The following is a 21669-nucleotide window of genomic DNA, read 5'->3' as shown; positions in this document are numbered from 1 at the left end:
GTTGTCACTTCGAGGGGTAAAAAGTATAACTATTGCACTGTGTTGTACAGCTGAAACTAATTCTAAAAAATGTGTATTTCACAATTAAAAAAAAAAGACAGACAATAACAAGTATAGACAAGGATGTGGAGAAATTGGAATCCTCATACATCACTGTGAGAAGGTAAAATGGTGCAGCCACTTTGGAATACAGTTTGGCAGTTCTTCAAAATGTTAAATGTTGACTCAGCAATTCCACCACTAGGTGAAATTTTCAAGAGAAATAAATATATACATACACATAAAAACATATACACACATTTATAGTAACATTATAATAGCCCAAAAGTGGTAATAACTCAGCTAATGAATAGATAAATAAAATGTGGCCTGTGCATACAATGGTATATTATTTGGCAATAAAATAAAAAAGGTATTATTAATACATGACACAATGTAGATGAGCCTAAATACATTATGCTAAGTGAAAGAAGCCAGTCACAAAAGACCATATATTGAATGGTACCATTCATATATAATTTCCAAAATAGCCAAATCTGTAGAGATTAGAGGTTGCTGAAGGCTGGAGGTGGTGGGAGGAGAATGGCGAGTGACTCACAACGGATGGAGGTTTTGGGTGACAAAAGTGTTCTAAAATTAGATTATAGTGATAGTTGCATGACTGTATAAATATACTAAAAACCCATTGTGCTGTACACTTGGGTGAGTTGTATATATGTAAATTATATCTCAGAGGTGGTGATAATAAAAAAAAGAAGAAAGATTCAGTGCAAATTTTGCCTAAGGTTTATCATGATTGTAGAAACCAAGGAAACAGGAAAGGAAGAGAATTTGGATTGTTGGAATAGTTAAAAAGAAAAACTGAATTTAGCACTTCTAGACTAGGTAATTAAGACTTCATCAGAAAGTAATCAAAGGCCTTGTTGAAATTCCCTCTGGCTTTAGAAAATATTTCTAAGGAAAATTATTTGGTCTTACCCTGCAAGTATCGAAAATTCCATCTTCATCACCTGCACAAAATGAAGTTTCAGGAATTATATCACCATAACTCGTCTCAGAATTACAAATTTTTTGAGAAATATAATGTACTTCCGCTTCCTGTAACATGCTGGTAAGATTACCTATTAACAACAACAAAATACCAAAAAATTATTTTGGAGAGTAGGCATTTTGACAGTGATGTACAATGTTCATGTTGAATAAGTTTTCTTTCAAAAGTGACTGATTCAACAATTATGTAAAATTGTCATACCTTTTATCTCTCCATAAACATTCCTTATTTTGTCATTGTTATCACATTTTCCTTTAATTCTTTGAGCACTAGTTTTTTTTTAACTTATTGAGCATATTTAAAGAGCTTCTTTGAAGTTTTTGTCTGTTAAATTCAACATCTGAGCCTATTCAGAGACAATTTTTAGTGACTACTTTTTTCCGAGTATATTGTTGAAAACTGGATGCTTTAAATAATACGAGGTGTGACAATTAAGTTCCCGAACTTGTTGCAACAGTGTTGCTAACCTTTTTTGATATCAGAGGGATTACTCATTATGAATTTGTACCAACTGGACAAACAGTTAACTAGGTTTACTATTTGGAAGTGCTGAAAAGCCTGCGTGAGAAAGTTAGACGACCTGAACTTTTCGCCAACAATTCCTTGCTCTTGCATCACGACAATGCACCAGCTCACATGGCACTTTCTGTGAGGGAGTTTTTAGCCAGTAAACAAATAACTGTATTGGAACACCCTCCCTACTCACCTGATCTGGCCCCCAATGACTCCTTTCTTTATCCAAAGATAAATATTGAAAGGAAGACATTTTGATGACACTCAGGACATCAAGGGTAATATGATGAGAGCTCTGATGGCCATTCCAGAAAAAGAGTTCCAAAATTGCTTTAAAGGGTGGACTAGGTGCTGGTGTCAGTGCATAGCTTCCCAGGGGAGTGCTTCGAAGGTGACCATAGTGATATTCAGCAATGAGGTATGTAGCACTTTCTCTAGGATGAGTTTGCAAACTTAATTGTCCGACTTTCGTATATTGCAACAACTCTGGATTCCTCAACAATGTTGTTGTCATTTTAAAAGTAATTTGCCTGGACTTAAATTGTGGAATCCATCTCCCCACGTTGTGTGACTGTTGTTGTCTCTGCTGACTTTTCTAAATTTGATTTTTACCTTTTAGCCTGGCTTCATAGGCTTGCCCATGTGTATGCATAGGTTAGTGGTCAATCAGAGATTTGGGCTTTCATCCTCGGCTGATGGATCTGTTGTGTGGGTTGGGGAGTGCAATTCAGTCAGTTTTCAGCTCTGCCTTGGCTTTCACTCTATGCTGAGCTCTCTCAGATTTTCCCCACACATGTACAGTTTCCCAGTAAGCCAAGGGTGTTTGGAGAGTTTATCTAGCCATTCTATATAGCCATCTCTCATGCTTAGGATCTTCCTGTCAAATTTCTGACTGTCCCACTGCTGGCTGCATCTAGGACCACAATCCCAGGCTAGCAGAGCTATGGGTTTTCCCCATTTGTCTCTTGTCCTCTCTTGCTGAGTCCACTATTTTTATTGACAACGCTCTTGGCCTGGATTTTCAACTGCTGTTCCCAATCTAGTCGTCCTCTGGCAGCAAGATCCTTGTCCTTCACGGCCCTGGTAAAACTATTGCACTGACTGATCTGAAGAGAGTTGGAAAGCAGCCACAAGCAAAAAAGGTACACAATTCTTCTTTTTATCCAAATTTCTAGCTGTTTAAAATGAACAAATACTTGTGGTGTACTTTGGTTGATTTCCAGGGCCCTGAAATGGTTGCTTCTGACAATTTTGTAGTTTAGGCTTATTTGGGGGATGAAGATTTGCCAGCCTCCTCTTGCCACTACAGCCACAATTCCCGTCCTTCTTATTGTTTCTAAATTAATTGTACTCAGGGTATATAATAGTATGCACACTCCCTAGTCTTTGAATTTTGAGATTTGCTTTATGGTCTCGTATTGATTTGCTTTATGGCCTAGAATTTTGAGATTTACTTTATGGTCAGTTTTGATAAGGGTTCCATCTGTACTTGAAAAGATGAAATTCTTTGGTTTTGGGGTTATAGAATTCTCTGATTTGGCTCTTAAATCAAGCTTACTATTTATATGCAAATATTCTAAATCGTTATTAATTTTTCATCTGCTTGATATGCCAATAATAAAAAGAATCATGTTAAAATGTTCTATCATAGGGGAGTTATTTATTTATTATTTTTTAAAGATTTTTATTGGGGAATTGGGGGATGGGAACAGCGCTGGGGAATTGGGGGAAGGGGAACAGACAAGTTGCTGTCCTTTTTTGTTCTTCAGTCTAGTTGTGGAGGACGTTGCTTCACTAGCCCAAGTTGGCACCATCATTGCGCTCCTCCCGGGCAAGGCAAGGCAGATCAGTCGCCGACTTCTGGATGGCCACTCATGGCTGCTGCTGGCTGCTCACACTGGCTGCCGGCTACACATGGTAGCCCATGGCAACCCATGCAGCAGGGGCTGCAGCCTACGCCGTCGCCGGCGACTCATGGCAGCCCAGCTTCAGGTTGAGCTGTTGTTCAGCATCTTAGATGTAGAGGGCAGTGTCACTGGCCCTCTTAGGTGGGATCCGAACCGGGGCCCTCTGGCATCCCAAGCCAGTTCTTAACCAATGTGCCACTTGGCTGGCCTTCATAGGGGAGTTATAATGTTTGCTGTACAATTCTACTTGTTTTACCTTAATATTGTCTTGGTCCTATTTATTAGGCTCACAAGTCTAGAATTGTTCTATCTTCCTGATGAGTTGAACCTTTTCTAAATATATAATGACCTTATTCATCCTTAATAATTCTTTTATCTTACAGTCTATTTTGTCTGATATTTGTGTAATGATACCAGCTTTCTTTTCATTATAATTTACTTGATGTATTTCTTTCCTATTGTTTTACTTCAATCCTTCCCTATCCTTATATTTTAGGTACCTGTTGCTAAACTAAGCTGGATTTCTTGCTCCTTGATCCAATTATCTTTCTCTCTCTCTTTTCTTCTTCTTCTTTTTTTTACAGCTTTATTTTTGTGTATAGATTTGCTTAAAAATCACTGAGTTTCTAGGCTGGGTTCAGGCAACTGAAGAGTCTTTATAGATAGTTTATATTGTCTAGAACCAAGGTATGCTGCAAACCCAGTCTGGAGCAAAATGTGAAATAACGTTTTCCTCAAGAGAGGCTTAGAAACTCTGATCTAGTAGGTTAAGATGTTTCCTTTCTCTGGTAGCTGGGCCAAGGCATACCTGGCTGCTAGACCACCATTCACAGGTATAGCCAAGAAAACAGGGTACAGACCACTGAAAAAAAGACCAACTAATCCACCCCATGTTATGGTACAGGTTTCACAATTCAAATCACCTGTATTCAATGGTAAACTTAGAAAACCTTTGTAAGATACGTTTGCTGTAAAAAATGGGATCACTGCCATTGGTAAGCCTACAGCGATACGAGCCTGTGTCACATTTAAGACGCACTGAAAAAGACTGTTTGCTACTAAGCCACAGAGAGCATAAGTCCAATATGTGTTGATCCATGTTCAAGTAGATCTCTTTTTACTTCTGGAAGTTGGTTAATTTTTCTGGTTATGATATCAATAATTTGGTTTTTGGGACCGGCCGAGTGGCTTGTTGGTTAAGAGTTAGCTTGGGAGCACAATCTCTGAGCAGCAGGGCCGCCGGTTTGGATCCCACATGGGCCAGTGACGCTGCGCCCTCTACAGCTAAGATGGTGAATAACAGCTCGACCTGGAGCTGGGCTGCCGTGAGTCACCAGTGATGCCATAGGCTGCAGTGGGGCTGCAGTGGGCTGCCGTAAGCTACCATGAGTGGCCAGCAGCCAGTGTGAGCTGCCAAGAGCTGCTGTGAGCGGCCATCCAGTGGCCGGCAACCTATCTGCCTCAGCCCAGAAGAGCACAATGATCACAATACCAACATGAGCCAGTGAAGCGATGTTTTCCACAACTAGACTGAAGAACAAAAGGACAGCAACTTGTCTGTTCCCCTTTCCTGATTCCCCAACACTGTTCCCTCCCCCAATTCCCCAATAAAATCTTAAAAAAAAAAATTTGGTTTTCATGATTTTGCATCTCAAGCCTTCTGCTCCCTTCCCAGCAGTCGGTGCCTCCTCTGGTCTTCCTCAGCCACTAAAGGCTCACTGCATCCTTTGCACAACTCGCCATTTTTGGCTGACATCCAATTATATGTCTTTTAACTAGTGATTTGGTCCATTAACATTTATTGTGATTATGGGTATATGTGGGCTTGTTTCTACTGTCTTGTACTTTCTATTTTTCTAACTTTTTCTATGCTTTTTATTTCTCCTTTCTTGATTTCTTTTTTTTTTTTTTAAAGATTTTTATTGGGGAATTGGGGGATGGGAACAGACAAGTTGCTGTCCTTTTGTTCAGTCTAGTTGTGGAGGACGTTGCTTCACTGGCCCAAGTTGGCACCATCATTGTACTCTTCCTGGGCGAGGCAGATCATTCGCCGGCTCTGGACAGCCACTCACTGCGGCTGCTGGCCGCTCACGCTGGCTGCTGGCTACACACAGTAGCCCATGGCAACCCATTGTAGCAGGGGTTGCAGCCTACGCCATCGCCGGCGACTCACGGCAGCCCAGCTACAAGTTGAGCTGTTGTTCAGCATCTTAGCTGTAGTTGGCAGTGTCATTGGCAATCATACGTGGGATCCGAACTGGGACCCTCTGGCGTCCCAAGCCAGCTCTTAACCAATGCGCCACTCAGCCGGCCCAAGTTGCTATCCTTTTGTTCTTCAGTCTAGTTGTGGAGGACGTTGCTTCACTGGCCCAAGTTGGCACCATCATTGTACTCTTCCTGGGCGAGGCAGATCATTCGCCGGCTCTGGACAGCCACTCACTGCGGCTGCTGGCCGCTCACGCTGGCTGCTGGCTACACACGGTAGCCCATGGCAACCACACTGCAGCAGGGGCTGCAGCCTATGCTGTCGCCTGCGACTCACGGCAGCCCAGCTCCAGGTTGAGCTGTTGTTCAGCATCTTAGCTGTGGAGGGCAGTGTCACTGGCCCTCATATGTGGGATCCGAACTGGGGCCCTCTGGCGTCCCAAGCCAGCTCCCAACCAACGTGCCACTCGGCTGGCCCTGTCTTTATTTTCTTATTCCATTTGTTTCTATTGGTTTACAAATTATATCCTCTATTTCTATTACTGAAATTTGACCATTCATGCTTAAAGTTAATGTTAACCAGTATCTTAATATTTCTCCTCAATAATACAGGAACTGGGACCACTTTAAATGTGATCACCCATTCTGAAATACATGATTTCTCCCCCAGTATTTAAATGTCTTTTTAAAAAAAATTCTATAAATGGCACATTTTTATTGTATTCCAAGGTTTCTTTCTTTTTTTTTTTTTTTTAGCTGAGCCATCCTGCCACCTGTTGGCAGTTCAGCTCGGGAATCGAACCAGTGACCCTGTCGCTCAGTGCTTGCACTCTTGAGTGAGCTCTTAATCAACTGAGCCACTCGGCTGGCCCCCCAAGGTTTCTTAATCTTGGCACTATTGACATTTTGGGTCAGATAATTCTTCGTTGTGGAGATAGGATGACTGTTCTATGCACTGAAGGATAATAAGCAGCATCCCTGGCTTCTACCCGTTAAAATGCCAGTAGTGTACTTGCCCCTGTCCAATAGTAACCAGGTTTTCTTCAGACATTACCAAATGTTCCCTGGGGGCAAAACTGTCCCCAGTTTAGAAACCATTGTTGTATACACACAATGTTTATTTATATTTACCTATATATTTACCTATTTCTTTGCTCACTTCTTGCAGCTCATATCCCCCTTTTGACATCATTTTATTTCTTTCTGGTATATTATTTCCTTTGGTGAAAAATCATTGGTAGTAAATTCAGCTTTTGTTCACTCTTATTCTTGAATGATAGTTTTGTTGGATACACAGTTGTAGGTTCATAGTTATTTTCTCTCAGTACTTTGATCATGATATTTCATTGTATTTTGACTGTCATTATTGCTACTGAGAAATTTTCTAAAAGCCAATATGTAATTATTTTATAAGGTTTGTTGTTTTATCTTTTGTCTCTGGCTGTATTCAGATTTTCTCTTTGTTCTACAACCTCATTACAATGTATAAAAAGGGATTGCATTTTGTTTTGGCTCATATTGTGTTTACTATATCTGGATTTATGTCTTTCATCATTTATAGAAAAATTTCAACCCAAATCCATTGAATATTGCCTCACCTCTATTCTCTTCATTTGTTCTCTCTAGCATTATTAGGTGTATATTTGATTTTCTCATTCTATCCTTCTTATCTTTACTTTCATATTTTCACTTAGCATAATGCCCTTGTGATCCATTATAGTACTTGCATGTATCAATACTTAATTTCTTTTAACTGCTTAAAAGTAGTATTTCATGTTAAGGATATACTACAGTTTGTTTAATCATTTACCTATTGAAGGACAATAGGTTTTTTCCAGTTTGGGGATGTTACAAATAAAAGCATTTATGAACAGGTTTTTGCCTGGACGTATGCTTTCATTTCTCTGGGCTAAATGCCCAGATATGTGATTGCTGGGTCATCCTTATAACCAGTGTTTTGAACTCTGTGTCTGGTAGATTGCTTATCTCCATTTTGTTCTTTTCTGGAGTTGTCCTGTTCTTTCATTTGGGATATGTTTCTTTGTCTTCTCATTCTGGCTGCTTCCCTCTGTTGGTTTCTATGTATTAGGTAGATCTGCTATGTCTCCCAGTCTTGGCAGGGTGGCCTTATATATAGTCTCTGTGGTCCAGTGGTACAGTCTCTGTGGTCACCTGAGCCTTGTGCTCCAGGGGTGTCCCTTGTGTGGGTTGTGCATACTCTCCTGTTATAGTTGAGCCTTGATTGCTGTTGGCACCTCAGTGGGCGGTACTGACCCTCCATCTGACTGGCTGTGTGGATGGCCATGATTACAGTGGACAAGCTGTTGTGCAGGGGCTGATCCCACAGAGCAGGGCTCTGGTGCCTGCCAAGTCCATCCTTCAGGTGTGCTGTTTGTGGAGCTAACTGGGTGGTGCTCTGGTGTGGTCTGAAGCTGGTGACTAGACATGTTGGTTCTGGGGTCTCTTGGGAGGGGCTCTGGTGCAGGCCCAGGTTAGCTGCTGCCTATGCCTGGCCTGGGGCCACCTGGTTGGAGCCGGAAAGTGACCTGTGGTTGGTAGCTGCCTGTGCTGGGATTGGAGGCAACTGGGAGTGGTTATGCTGTGGACCAAGGCCAGCTGTCACTAGTGCTGGGCTTGGGGCCACTTAGCAAGAGGTACAGGGCACACAGGTCAGCCCAAACTGCTTGTTGGAGGACTGTGGACCTTTCAGAGATTTTAGGGAAGTCTGCCACTCAGGCTGAAGCCAGCTGCTTGTGAGGAACAGCCACTGAAAGAAGTTCAGGCCTATGCCCAAAATGTGTCACCTGTACCTGCAGGCTGGGTGGGAGGAGGGCTCAAAAAAGGAACAATGGCTCCTACCAGCACTTTTGTCCTGCTGAGTGCTGTCTCTCCAGCCCTCACTTCAAAGCCAGACAATTCAGTTCTTCCTTGTATGTCCCTGGCACTTTTTGAGCTGCTGCCCCAGTGCTGGGGCTCAGATTGAGTAAGTCTGTCAATGAGTAAGTCCAGGTATGGGCCCTTTAAGAGGATGCTTGGGTCTCCAACAGCCCTCATCTCACCTGGACTGAGTTCCTGCTGATTTTCACAGCCAGCTGTTGTGGGGACTCCTCTTCATGGCACTGGTGGTCTGCGCTGGGAAGCCCATTGTGGGGTGCTTCTCAGAGGGGACCTCTGCAGCTGAGATAGCCCTCCTGATTCTTAACAGCCACACTGTGGATGTTGGAACCTGCCCTGCCCATTCCTTGCCTCCGCCCTTCCTACCAGTCTTGATGTAGCTCTGTCTTTATATCCTTATAGGAGTTCTATTCAGCTAAACTTTAGGTGGTTCTCAAGGGTGGTTGTTTAATAATTTAGTTGTAATTTTGATGTGGTCGTGGGAGTAGGTGAGCATAGTATTTACTTATTCTGCCATTTTGACTGGAAGTTCATTGCAGCTTTCTTTTGATTAATGTTTCCATGGTATATCTTTTCCCATCCTTTTGCTTTCAACTTACCTTTATCATATTTGAGGTGAACTATGTATATGTGCACTTTATGCTAAACCATGAGTCTGACTCATTCTTAGAGTATAGCCCTGGGACTTCAGCTTTGTGGGAGTCTCCCCACACTTGAGCAGGCTTTGTTCTTCAAACCTCTCAAGACCCATAAAACCACAGAAATCAACATTCAGTGTTACTAATTTGGCACAGACCCTCAAGACGAAAGCCATCTTTGGTGCTCCAGTTATCTAAGTTTCTACCTTCATATTCAGTCCTTGACTTATGTATTTTCCCTTTTTAACAATGTTCAGTGGAAAGGGTGGTGTGTGCATGTAATCTACCATACTGGTGGAGAGCTAACTTAATCCTTGAAACAACTCTCTGATAGGTATTGCTCTCATCTTACAGATCATGAAAATGTATGACATTGTGAGATATTACATAAAATAGTGGAAACTCATGACATTTGAGACAAGCTTACAGGGCTTGAATTTTGACATCTCATTTAGCTGTGTAACTTTGGGCAAATTTTTATTATACATTAACCTCTTTAAACCTCAGTTTATTCATGCATGTTATAGGATTTCTTGCAGTATTGTTGGGGATGTTAAATGAGAAATGCATTACAATGCTTAGGATTTTATTAAGTACCTTGTCCTGAATAAATGGTAGTTGCTCCTATCATTGTTCTAATTGTTAAAGATTGAATAGTTGCCAATGGTCACTCAGCTAGTACATGGCAGAACTAAGATTCAGAGTTAGGTCCGTGAGTCTAAAGCCTACACCATGTTGCTTTCCTTGTCTTCCTTAGAAAATATTCACAGGGAAAAAAAGAAAAATAATTCATACATTTATCTTTATCCTGTCTAAATAATACACAAATATTTAAAATGGCTAGGTTCTGTGGGGGACAGGAAAAAAAAAAAGAGTCTCAGCACTTGATCTCATATGTTGCTAACTAGAGTTTCATTCCATCACGAGCAGTTTATACTTAATGCAGTACTTCAATATTCAGGATGTAGAATAAAAAAGACCTAGATTTGAGTCCCAGCTTCTCAGCCACTAAGATCCAGAATACCTGATCTTTTAAATGGTAATAATAATATAAACCCCCTAGTAGGACTATTGGGAGGATAAAATAAAATGTATTTAGAACAGGGCCTGAAACATGGAAAATACTCCCAAATGGTAGCTGCTGTTATTACCAAAGGCAGAGAGTGCTTTCTACATTTTTTTTTATTCCTCCCATGAGTTCAGCCAATCAACAATCCATGCCCCTTTGTGCACTAAAAAAAATACATGGCAATCAAGGTGTTTGATACCAAACAAGGCATTAAATAGAAAGAACCACTAAGTTGATTCCTTACATCCAGAAGCTTATTATTTAAGATAAGCAATTTTGTTACAGAGCTGGCTGTATCACTGATGAGTCTTAGAAATGAGAAGAAACACATCATTCTGTCGGAGAATCTTTAAAGGTTTAAGTATCTTGGCATGTATAACCAGAGAAAGTGTCTATTTCTGCTTTGGAAGATAATTTGCTATCTTCCACAAGGAAGAAAAAAATACAAGAAAAAAAGACATTCCTTTTTCACTGGTACATAAAGACCTATTGTTGAAACTCATGATATAAAGAGACAAATATATAAAAAGGTTCACCGTCTCTAATAATCAGAAAAATTTGTATCATTAAAATTCAGACTATAATTACCTTGTTCTTTTGTTCTTCCCCAGCCACCTATAAAGCACTTTGTGTTTCCATCCAGAGTTTGGAAAACATCAAAAGGTAGACAAATAGGCTGAATATAGTCATTATACTTCACTGCTTTTTTTAAATGAAAAAGTGCAACATCATTTACGTACGATTCCACATTGAACTTTGGATGTATGATGATTGCTTTAACTTTTATAATCTTGGTGTATGGATGACTCCCATGTATATTATTAGTTCCAAGCACAGCTCTCCATATTAAAGGATCACTGAAAGAAAGTAAATGTTCTTATTATAAACATGTTCATTTAACTAAGTAAATATTCTTAATCTCCCACTAGTTTTATTTTTCTTATGTTAGATTAATAACAAAAAAAATTAATCCTACATTCATATGACATAAAGTCACATCAAATAAAAACCTAAATACCATGATGTAGGAAAGGAGAAAAAAATTTGGGGACAGAAAGTCCAAAAGCAGATTCAAGTACATGAAAATTTATATGATTAAGGTAGCACTTCTTACTAGTGGACAGAGCATGAATTATTCAATAAACGGCATTGGGACAACTAGCTAAATAACTAGTCTGAAAAGTGAAATAAAACTAAATCCCCAAAAAACAATAAAATAAACTCAAAATGGATTAAATTTTAAACACACAAATCTTTTAAATAAAACTTCCTATCTTTTAGAGATACATAAAGTGATACATCTGAGATTTGCTTCAAAATAATCGGAGTGGGGAGTTGGTAAGGATAAAGACGAACAAGATCAGGCATGCGTTAATAACTTGAAGTTGGGTGATAGGTATATGCCCTCTATTTGTGTAAATTTTTGAATGAAATATTTGGGTATTAAATTAGCATGAGAATTATAAAAATTAAACCAGAAAGAAAGTATAGATGAATACATAACATTGACATGAGATAGGACTTTATAAAGCATGACACTAAATATAAAAACAAGAAGCAACTAATGGATCTTGACAGCCTTGAAAAAACAAAAAGCAAGCAAAAAAACCAAACAAAAAAAATCTTCTGTAGATAAACCCAAGCATATAATAGTTGTTAATCTGTAATTTGATTGGGAAGGAAGAACTTTTATTTTTTAAATGGTTTTTTACAAATGCTAAAATTTCTTTTCACCCTTCAAATAGGCAAAGTTTATAAGTATGTGCATGCACACGAGTGTGCATGTCTGATGATAATGCTCATTACAGACAAGAGTCATAGGAACAAAGGTATTCTTATTCACTGTGGAAAATAGATGGGTACTTGGGCAGCCTGTATCAATAGCCTGTAAAAGTTGCATTGTATTTGACTCTGCAGTTCTATTTCCTATAATTTATCCCAAGGAAATAGGAGATATTCAGCTCTCTTAAAAGTGGACTAGGCAAACTCTAAAAAGTTTGTGAAAAATTTTTTTAAAGTCCTAGTTCTATTTTGATTAAAAAAAAATCACTGCTTTAAGCTACTTTGAAATAATGATGTTTCTTTTCTTTTCCAAACGTACGCAGTTTATATTACTTATTTACTTCAATGTATATTCAGACAATAAGATTAAAAAACAGGTTGCATACATCAAAAACTACAAAACATTGCTGAAAGAAATTAAAGACAACATAAATAAATGGAAGGATATCTCATATTCATTGACTGGAAGACTTAATATTGCTAAGATGTCAATACTACCCAAAGCAAGCTATTGCAATCCCTATAAAAAATCCCAACGATGTTTTTTAGAAATAGAAAACCCATCCTAAAATTCATATGGAATGTCAAGGGATCCCCAAAGAGCCAAAATAATCTTGAAAACGAATAATAAAGTTGGAGGACACACACTTCCTGATTTCAAAACTTACTGCAAAGCTACAGTAATCTGAGGTGTGGTGCTGGCATAAGGACAGCTGTATACACCAATGGAAAAGAATAGAGAGCCCAGAAATACATCCTTGTATATGTGGTCAATTGATTTTCAACAAGAGTGTCAAGGCAATTCAATCGGGAATGGACAGGCTTGTCAATAAATTGTGCTGGGAAAACTGGATATCTATGTGCAAAAGAATGAAGCTGGGCCCTTACCTTATAACATAAGCAAAAATTAACTCAAAATAGAGAATAACCTAAATATAAGTGTAAAGTGAAGATAATAATATCTATTTCAGAGGGCTACTGGGAGGGCTTTTAAAATACAGAATTATATGTAACACCCTTGGACAGTACCTAATCTCACAGCAGGTCTTTGATAAGTGGTTGTTATAAGAAGGAATACAGAATAATTGATGGTGCAAGGTTTAGGAAATGAAGGGGGACAGGACTAGAAGATGGCAGAATTAGTCCTCAGAGGAGGAAAAGTAGAGATTATGCATCAGTAATGTCTACTTCCTTAGCCCAGTCCTTAGTATATAACATATATTCAGTAAATATCTGTTGAGTAAAGGGTTAAAATCATCAGTAAGATTTAGTCTTGGGGACTGTTAAGTGGAATATGAAAATTATCTTCAAATGCTTGGAAGAGGAATTAGGATTAATATATATGGCTTCAGAAGGCAGAATGAAAACCAAGACACTTCATTTCTACATAAGAAAAAGCTTCCTAAGAATTAAAGCTATCTGAAATTGAAATGAGAGTCTCTCAAGGTAGCAGTTCATCATCACAAGAGATGTTTCAAGTAGAGAGCCATAGATAGAGTTAAGATTATGTGTGTGGGCTTTCATTCTGACAAACCTGGATTTGATCCCTGATTTTGTTGTTTTTCAGCCATGGAATCATGAACAAGTTACTTAAGAATGCTCAAGTCTCAGGGTCTCTGTACAGCAAAGAGTTGTTGAAAAAGATTAGTGGAAATTATGCATGAAAAAAATGCCTGGCTCAATACATTGAAGCAATAATTATTTCAGACTAGAGAACCCTTTACTTCAATATTATAATAAGGATTCATATACAGGACAGAGGATTGAACTAGACATTTAAAATTCCTCCTTGAACTCTTAAGACTCTCTGACAGTATAATAAAGCTGCATCATTTGACCAAGGTCATACATCTGGTAGGTTTTGGGACCTTACTTAAAGCCACTGCAGCACAGTGTCAGGGGAGGACAAGGATACAGGTCTCCCCACTCTGAACTTATTATTCTCCATCAAGCCAAAGGAACAGACCAGGAAAGGCACAATGTTAGGACTTAGTAGGCAAGAAGAGATTTTCCAAGAATTTTCAAACTATGCCGGGCAGGCCTTTCCTCCCACGTTTTAAGATTTGAAAGCTGTAGAAAAGCAGTTTTTAAAGATAGCATGTTAGAAAACAGTTGTAAGACACCCACACCTGAAAGAACAGAATTGATTGCTAACTTTTTTCCTACATCTCTTTCTGCACCCTTGGTTTATACCTTAGTATCGTCCCCTTTTTAAAAAAAATCTCTATTCATCAAAAGGTCAATTTATGGAACTGAAATCCATGTTTTAAAAATATAGTATACATATTAAAACCTACCCAACTGGCCAATTACCCTCAATTGAATTTCAAAGTTGTTAGCTCCTCTTAAAGACTTTTCATTCTGCAAGACAGCTGTTCTCTTAAAAATGAAAGACTAAAGGGAGACTGTATAACAGATACCATGGTTTCCTAAAGGATTTGTCTTCATAGTAAATGTTAGGAGGGTCATAAAGGTCTATTCTAACCATGGTAAATCCCATTTCTCCAAGACTGACATCATCCATAGAGTCAATGAACATTTATTATGTCTTCTATAAAGTAGGCAAAGTCCTATATTAGTACCAGGCATACAAAATAAAATATGTAGTACTTGCCTTCAAATAACTCATGATCTAATGGTGAGAAAGACAAATACATGGTTATAATAACTTTAAACGCTAAAAGAAGAGTTTCATTATCTGAAGCAAAGTTTGATGAGAGCATATGATGTCAGTTTGGTTCAAAATAACTTTTTTTTTTTAAGATTTTTATTGGGGAATTGGGGGATGGGAACAGCGTTGGGGAATTGGGGGAAGGGGAACAGACAAGTTGCTGTCCTTTTGTTCTTCAGTCTAGTTGTGGAGGATGTTGCTTCACTGGCCCAAGTTGGCACCATCATTGTGCTCTTCCTGGGTGAGGCAGATCAGTCTCCGGCTTCTGGACGGCCGCTCACTGCGGCTGCTGGCCACTCACGTTGGCTGCTGGCTACACACGGTAGCCCATGGCAACCCACTGCAGCAGGGGCTGCAGCCTACCCATCACAGGAGACTCATGGCAGCCCAGCTCCAGGTTGAGCTGTTGTTCAGCATCTTAGCTGTAGAGGGCAGTGTCACTGGCCCTCATATGTGGGATCTGAACCAGGGCCCTCTGGTGTCCCAAGCCAGCTCTTAACCAACGCACCACTCGGCCAGCCCTCAAAATAAACTCTTATAATGATTAAAAAAAAATAAAACAAGATCTGACAAACTCCAACCCACAAGTAAAATCTGGCCTGTATAAAAATAGCATTTTTATACAGCTAATGAGCAAAGAATGTTTTTTACACTTGTAAATGGTTGGGGAAAAAGCAAAATAACAATATAATATTTTGTTCAAATTTCAGTGTTCATAAATAAAGCACACTCATTGAATTATGTATTGTCTATGGCCACTTTGGTTCTTCAGTGACAGAGTTGAATATTCGCACCAGAGACCATATGGTCTTCAAAGCCTAAAATACTGTCTTCACAACAAATGTTGACTTCTGATTTAAAGGATTAATGTCTCAGTGTAGTACATATACGGCATTGTGGGTGCTTGCAAACATACAGCTTAACTGAACATGACTGAATTCAGATGGTCCTCTGTCATTTAAAAATATCCCCTAAATGATGGGCCAGCTCGGTGGCACATTGATTAAGAGCTGGCTTGGGACGCCAGCTCTGAGCAGCAGGGCCCCGGTTCGGATCCCACATGAGGGCCAGTGACACTGCCCTCTACAGCTAAGATGGTGAACAACAGCTTGACCTGGAGCTGGGCTGCCTTGAGTTGCCAGTGACAGCGTAGGCTTTAGTGGGGCTGGCCAGCAGCTGGCGTGAGCTTTTATGAGCTGCCTTGAGCTGCCATGAGTGGCCATCCAATGGCCGGCGAGCAACTGCCTCACCCAGGAAGAGCGCAATGAAAATACCAACATGGGCCAGTGAAGCGACATCCTCCACAACTAGACTGAAGAACAAAAAGGACAGCAACTTGTCTCTTCCCCTTCCCCGATTCCCCAACGCTGTTCCCCTCCCCCAACTCCCCAATAAAATCTTAAAAAAAGAAAAAAAAATTCCCTAAGAGAATAAAATAGGAGTTGTGTTCTGAATACATACCTCGAGTCCTTAATGCAGTGGGCAGCTGTGAGGACCCAATTATTTTTCACTAAGCTTCCCCCACATATATGAGCAAGAATTCTGCCATATTGAATCTGCAGGCTAACTATCCAAGGCCATGCACCAATTTGAGCATCCGTGCCCCCTATAATCCGAGACCCTTTGAACACATCCCCAAGCGGTGCTATTCCACAATCTAAAAATAAAAATGATATATTACTTGAACTGAGCATCTAATAATATGTATTAATTCCTAATCTTAACCAATTAAAATCTTCTAAATTCCTATTTTAAAAACAATGCAAGCTATTGTAGATACCTAAAGCATGCCCATATTTTGAGGGGAAAAAAGGTTAAGGTAAACATGCCCTAATTGATTACCTACACATAGAAAGACATTAAATCAACACAGTTCATTACTTTTAAAACTCTATTCCCCAAAAGTATAAAAATGTGATGTTTCTCTGGCCAGGTCTCATGTTCTTCCCCTGTGTGAAATGGCAATTAAAGAGTCTGGAACTGGTGAATCAAGAGCTACAAGTTCTGACACTTGCCATTTAACTTGTTGGGTTAGTTTTTCTCAACTGTAGTATGAAAAGGTCACCTACTAGCCCTTTCAACTCTGAAGTGCAATGAATTATTAATCTGTGAAACGGGAATGACAGATCCCAGGATGTTTTGAGGAGTACATATGGACAACCTACACAGGTTATGGCATATGCACTACTATTACTGCTGCTGCTGCTGCTACTACTATTTCTACCGTTATCAGTATAATTGGACTGCTTAGGTCTGTGAGTTTTCAGTTATAGGCAGTTGGAACAACGGAAAAAGAGAGACTCAAAATCAAACACTACAGAAGTAGGGAAAAGGCAAGGAAGACCGTCCAATGAGGGGAATGAACAGATACTGCCCTCTGCGGCCCACCCTTCCTTTTTCTGGGCCAGGAGCCCCTTCTGCCTCCTGAGCCTCCCATGCATGGCCTCAGGCCGCCCCGGACCACTGGCCTGTTCCTGAGAGGGGCCGCGCCTGCTCCTTTCTGAGACCGAGCAGTGCTCTGCGTATAAGACAAAGCTCCCCACAAACAACACTGCAGCGCTCAGGAACCCCAGCCCCATTTTGGAACTCCCGTTGGGCAAGATGGCGGCAGGCAAAGTAGGGTGGGCGGGGAGGATGACGGAGCACGCAAAGTAGGCGAGGTGCGTGAGGGGGTGGGAGGTGCGTGAGGGGGCGGGAGGTGCGTGAGGGGGCGGGAGGTGCGTGACGGGGCGATTTACCTGGGTGAGTCTAGCCTCCCAGAGCTGTTGTAGTTGGCGGCCACATGCTGGACAGAGGGACGTGGGGTCTCCTGCCCTCAGCCAGGATCTGGGGGTTCGTCAGTTGTCAAGACTTTCCTAGGCCAGATCCACACGCCCATACAGAACAGTCGGACTGTTGTGGTGGGAGGGGAGGTGCTGGAACCAGTGGGGTGCTGCTAGCTCAGACTTTCAGGGCCAGGAAAGCTTCCAGAAGTAAGGCGGGTAAGCTGGGGAAGGGGGTGGTAAAGCAGAAGGCAAATCAAATGTAGAGAGGTTGGGCAGTCCAGACAGTATAGCCACGGGGAGAACCCAATTAGTATAATAGATTAACCTCATTATTAATTGTATAGTAGTTTGCCTTCAGTGTATCTCAGGGTGAGTTCATAAAATCAAATTTAAGGTCCTGCAAAGTTGAGGACAAAGCTTGACTGAAGGTAAGCCCCCCCCCCACCCCCACACACACTTCATTTCCTGAGAGATACATTCTTCCTTGCCCCTATTTGAACCCCCGAGATGCCCTTTTGGCATTCCAAACACCGTGGGGAGAGGGTGCAGATAAATGGCCCCAGTTAATCGATCCATGGAAGAAATAGATACTAACCTCACACTATGTACTACACACTGAAATAAGTTTCACATCACAGGAGGTGTGTTAAGACCTGGCTGGCCCTCTGACCCAGAGAACTTTTATAACTTGGCTAGCAGAGAAAAATCGGTTCTAAATCACTTGGAAAACAAAGAAATAAACCATGACATCCAGGTCTAATACCAGTTCAGACACAAAGGCTTGGTGTGGGCTGTGGCAGTCTGGGAAGGCTCTCTGTAGGAGGGGGGTGTGAGCCGCGCCTAGATTGAGGGGGAAGGTCAAGAAGAGGGGGGAGATGTAGTGAAGACTGGCTAGGCTAAGGCACAGCACCAGCAAAGGCATGGATATTGTGAAAATTCATAAAGGAGGCCTCAACGAAAATTGGAGTCTGAAAAGGCCTTTTGGGGGAACTCTCACACCCTACCACTCATCACTGGTTGCCCCAAACAGGAAGAGACATGCCTTGAGCCATCTCCAACAGGAAGATGTTTTCTACTCTACTACCCCAGCAGGAAGAGGAAGCTTTTTTCTTTCCCCAGCAATGGCCCAGCCCATGAGACATTGTCTACAACCCAGCCAATGAAAAGCCACTACACTTTGAACCCCCAGTTTCCTCCAGTGGACTCTTTGTTTCTAACAGCTCCTCCCAACTTCCCTTTTCCTCTGTAAAAGAATATGCCTCTCCTTTGTTCTCCAGACTTGCCTATAGTTTTGTCCTAACTCGTATGTCTCAAATTGCAATTCTCTGCTATTCCTCAGTTAACCCATTTTTGCTGATAGAATGTTTTATTTTTATTGTCAATAATATGTATACATGAGGTTTTGCCAGAGAAATAGAACCAATAGGATATATAGAGATGTGTGAGATTTATTATGGGAATTGGCTCATGCAATTATGGAGGCTGGGAAGTCCCACAGTATGCCATCTGCAAGCTGGAGAACTAGGAAAACCAGTGGTATGATTCAATCCCAATGAAGAGGCCTGAGAACCAGGATCTCAATGTGGGAGGACGGGAGAGATGGATGTCCCAACTCAAGAAAAACGGGAGAATTTGCCCTTTATCTATTTGTTTTATTTGGATCCACAGTGGATTGGATTGGATGATACCCAACCACATTAATGAGGGAGGGTCTTCTTTATTTAGTCTACTAATTCAAATGCTAAACTCTTCCAGAAACAAGCTCACAGACACACCCAGAAATAATATTTTTACCAGCTATCCGGTCATCCCTTAACCCAGTAAAATTAACCATCACAGTAATAATAATGCAATGTGTGTGTATAATTTTATTTTACTGTCTTCTGTGGTCTTACAGAGGCTGAAGAAAAAAACCACGCCTTAAAATTTTTGATCAGGTATGTAAGAAGAAAAGTACTAAGTTGAAAGCTTCTTCCTGGTTTTGTATTTAATTTGATTCTGTTTTGAATCCAGAACCAACGCGTATGGCCCGTCTTCTGTTTAGCAGGGCCATTTAATATGGTTTTTGGATACGCAATAGTAGGCCTGGAGCCTGCTTCACACTTAGGGGTAAGGCTGCCGATTGCCCAGCGTAATGAAGAGAAAATTTTCACTGTGCAAAGAAAGCTGGGCAAGAGGGAGGAAAGAAGCAGGCAGCCCACAGTCCAACAATATGGCAGAAGGCCAACTCTGAGCCAACAGAGATGTCTGGGAGTTTCACTGTGGTGGGTTGAGCTACATTTTTAAAAAACAATGATAACTAAAGTTCAGTTTGAAATTGTGTTATCATTGCTATCTTGAGTTGTTTTAAAGGTTGCCTCCCACACCTTGAGTAACAAGGGAGCAATGTGGGTTGTGGAGAAATTACAGTAGGGGTCAGGAAAAGGACAGCTGCCTTGCTCACGTCATCCCTCTGAGGGTGCTATGGTTGGCAGCATTAAATCAAAGGAGGCTATTAGTTGTGGCTTACAGGTACTAATGTGGGGGAAAGAGGGCAGAATCTCAGGGCTGAGCTGAAATCGATGGGTGGGAGGCAGGTGATATTGGAGAAAGAGAAGTTGCAGCATGAACTGACCCAGGGACAGACAGGAAGCAAATTTGCTGTTCCCCAAATATTTTAGTGGGAAGAGATATTTGAAAGGGGAGAAATACAGTTGAGGTGCGTTTCTGTGTCGGGGGGATGTGATCAGATCAGGTATGGCTTTGTAAGCAGGGCAAGATGATGAGTCTTGATGAGACAGATAACAGATTCGACAGGTTTTTTTTAATATATCCTGACCAGAAACAGGTGCATGCAGTCATGAAAGGGCAGTGAAAAATGCAATGGACCAGTGACTGCGAGGGTCTGTGCCTGGATTTCCTCTGCCTTTTCTAGGTCTTCGCTCTTCTCTCCTGCATTCACTTCCTTTCTTTATGGATGCCTCCCATCAGATGACAAATATCCTCTGGGGTGATAGGCAGCCTCCAAAATGGCCTCCAGTTAGCCCTGTCTCCTGGTAGTCACACCCTTGTTTAGTCCCCTTCTCTTTAGTGTTGGCTGGATTTAGTGCCACACTTAGCAAATAGAGTGATGGAGGCGATGGCCTATTACTTCCATTGTTAGGTTATAAAAAGATTGTGACTCCTGTCTTGACCGTGCTGTCTTGCTCTGAGGGAAGCTGGCTCTCATGTTGTAAGCTCCCTGTGGCCCTGTGACCTCCAGCAGTAGCCAGGGAGGAACTGAAGTCCTCATTCTAACAGCCATGAAGCCCCAAATCATATACCACATGAGTGAGCTGGGAAGCATGTCTTCCCCTGGTCAAGCCTTCTGATGAGACCACAGTTCTGGCTAACATCCTAACGGCAACCTCATGAGACCTTAAGCCAGAGGGATCCTACTAAGTCACACTCAAGAGTCCTGATCCACAGAAACGGTGCGATAACACTTTTTTTTTCTTCTCAGTCTAATTTATTTTTAATTCCCAATGTTACATATTAATATATTCTTGTAAAAATTCAAACATGCAGATAAAACTAAAGCGTTGATTGCCATCCCCAACCCCAAACCCTCCAGAGTTAACATCATCATCAGTTTGATGTTAGCATAGTTACTGTGTATCATAATTACATAGTTAAGCCAGTACATTAGTTTTCTATTGCTGCAAAACAAATTATCTTAAATTTAGCAGCCTGAAATAACACACATTAATTATCTCATATTTCTGATGAGTCAGGAGTCCAGGCATGGGTGAACTGGGTCTCAGCTTAGGGTCTCAGCAGGCTGAAATCAAGGTATTGGTTGGGGCTGTTATTTCATCTGAGGTTCTGTGTCGTTTCCCAAGCTCAGTGGTTGTTGGCAGAATTCAGTTCCTTGCAGTTGTAGGACTAAGGTCCCTGCTTTCTTGCTGGCTGTCAACCAGGAGCCTTTCTCAGTTCCTAGAGCCTACTTGCCCCACTTTTTTGTTGTTTTAAGCCACTAAGTTTTGGAATAATTTGTCATGCAGCAACAGGTAATATATCTTGTTTCTCCTACCATGGAAAGAGGATGGGGCCTGGGGTTGGCTGGGGGCATGAAGGGGGGCAGGGGTGATGGGGTCTGGAGTTGGAGGAGGTTTTCTTCTTCCTAGTTGTCCCCTGCTCCACTTGGGGCATGGC

General features: G+C 41.1%; 1 protein-coding gene and 1 pseudogene across 1 annotated transcript in view; both read right to left on the bottom strand.

Annotated features, from left to right (window-relative positions):
* Window positions 1-17310, bottom strand: part of TMPRSS12 (transmembrane serine protease 12) — a 19579-nt gene extending 2269 nt beyond the window's left edge. Inside the window, exons 1-4 of the mRNA XM_019662289.1 lie at window positions 17103-17310; window positions 16193-16388; window positions 10867-11135; window positions 979-1121 (exon numbers count right to left, since the gene is read on the bottom strand). Coding sequence (XP_019517834.1) covers window positions 979-1121; window positions 10867-11135; window positions 16193-16388; window positions 17103-17310 — 816 coding nt within the window. The remainder of the gene's footprint in view (window positions 1-978; window positions 1122-10866; window positions 11136-16192; window positions 16389-17102) is intronic.
* LOC109393205 (transmembrane protein 126A pseudogene) lies at window positions 4087-6774 on the bottom strand (annotated as a pseudogene).
* Window positions 17311-21669: the final 4359 nt, after the last annotated feature.

The sequence above is a fragment of the Hipposideros armiger genome, unplaced genomic scaffold (genome assembly GCF_001890085.2).
Source record: "Hipposideros armiger isolate ML-2016 unplaced genomic scaffold, ASM189008v1 scaffold_371, whole genome shotgun sequence".
In the NCBI taxonomy this organism is placed as follows: domain Eukaryota; kingdom Metazoa; phylum Chordata; class Mammalia; order Chiroptera; family Hipposideridae; genus Hipposideros; species Hipposideros armiger.
Note: the sequence above shows the minus strand (reverse complement) of the source record. Positions and strands in the feature narration are given on the sequence as shown.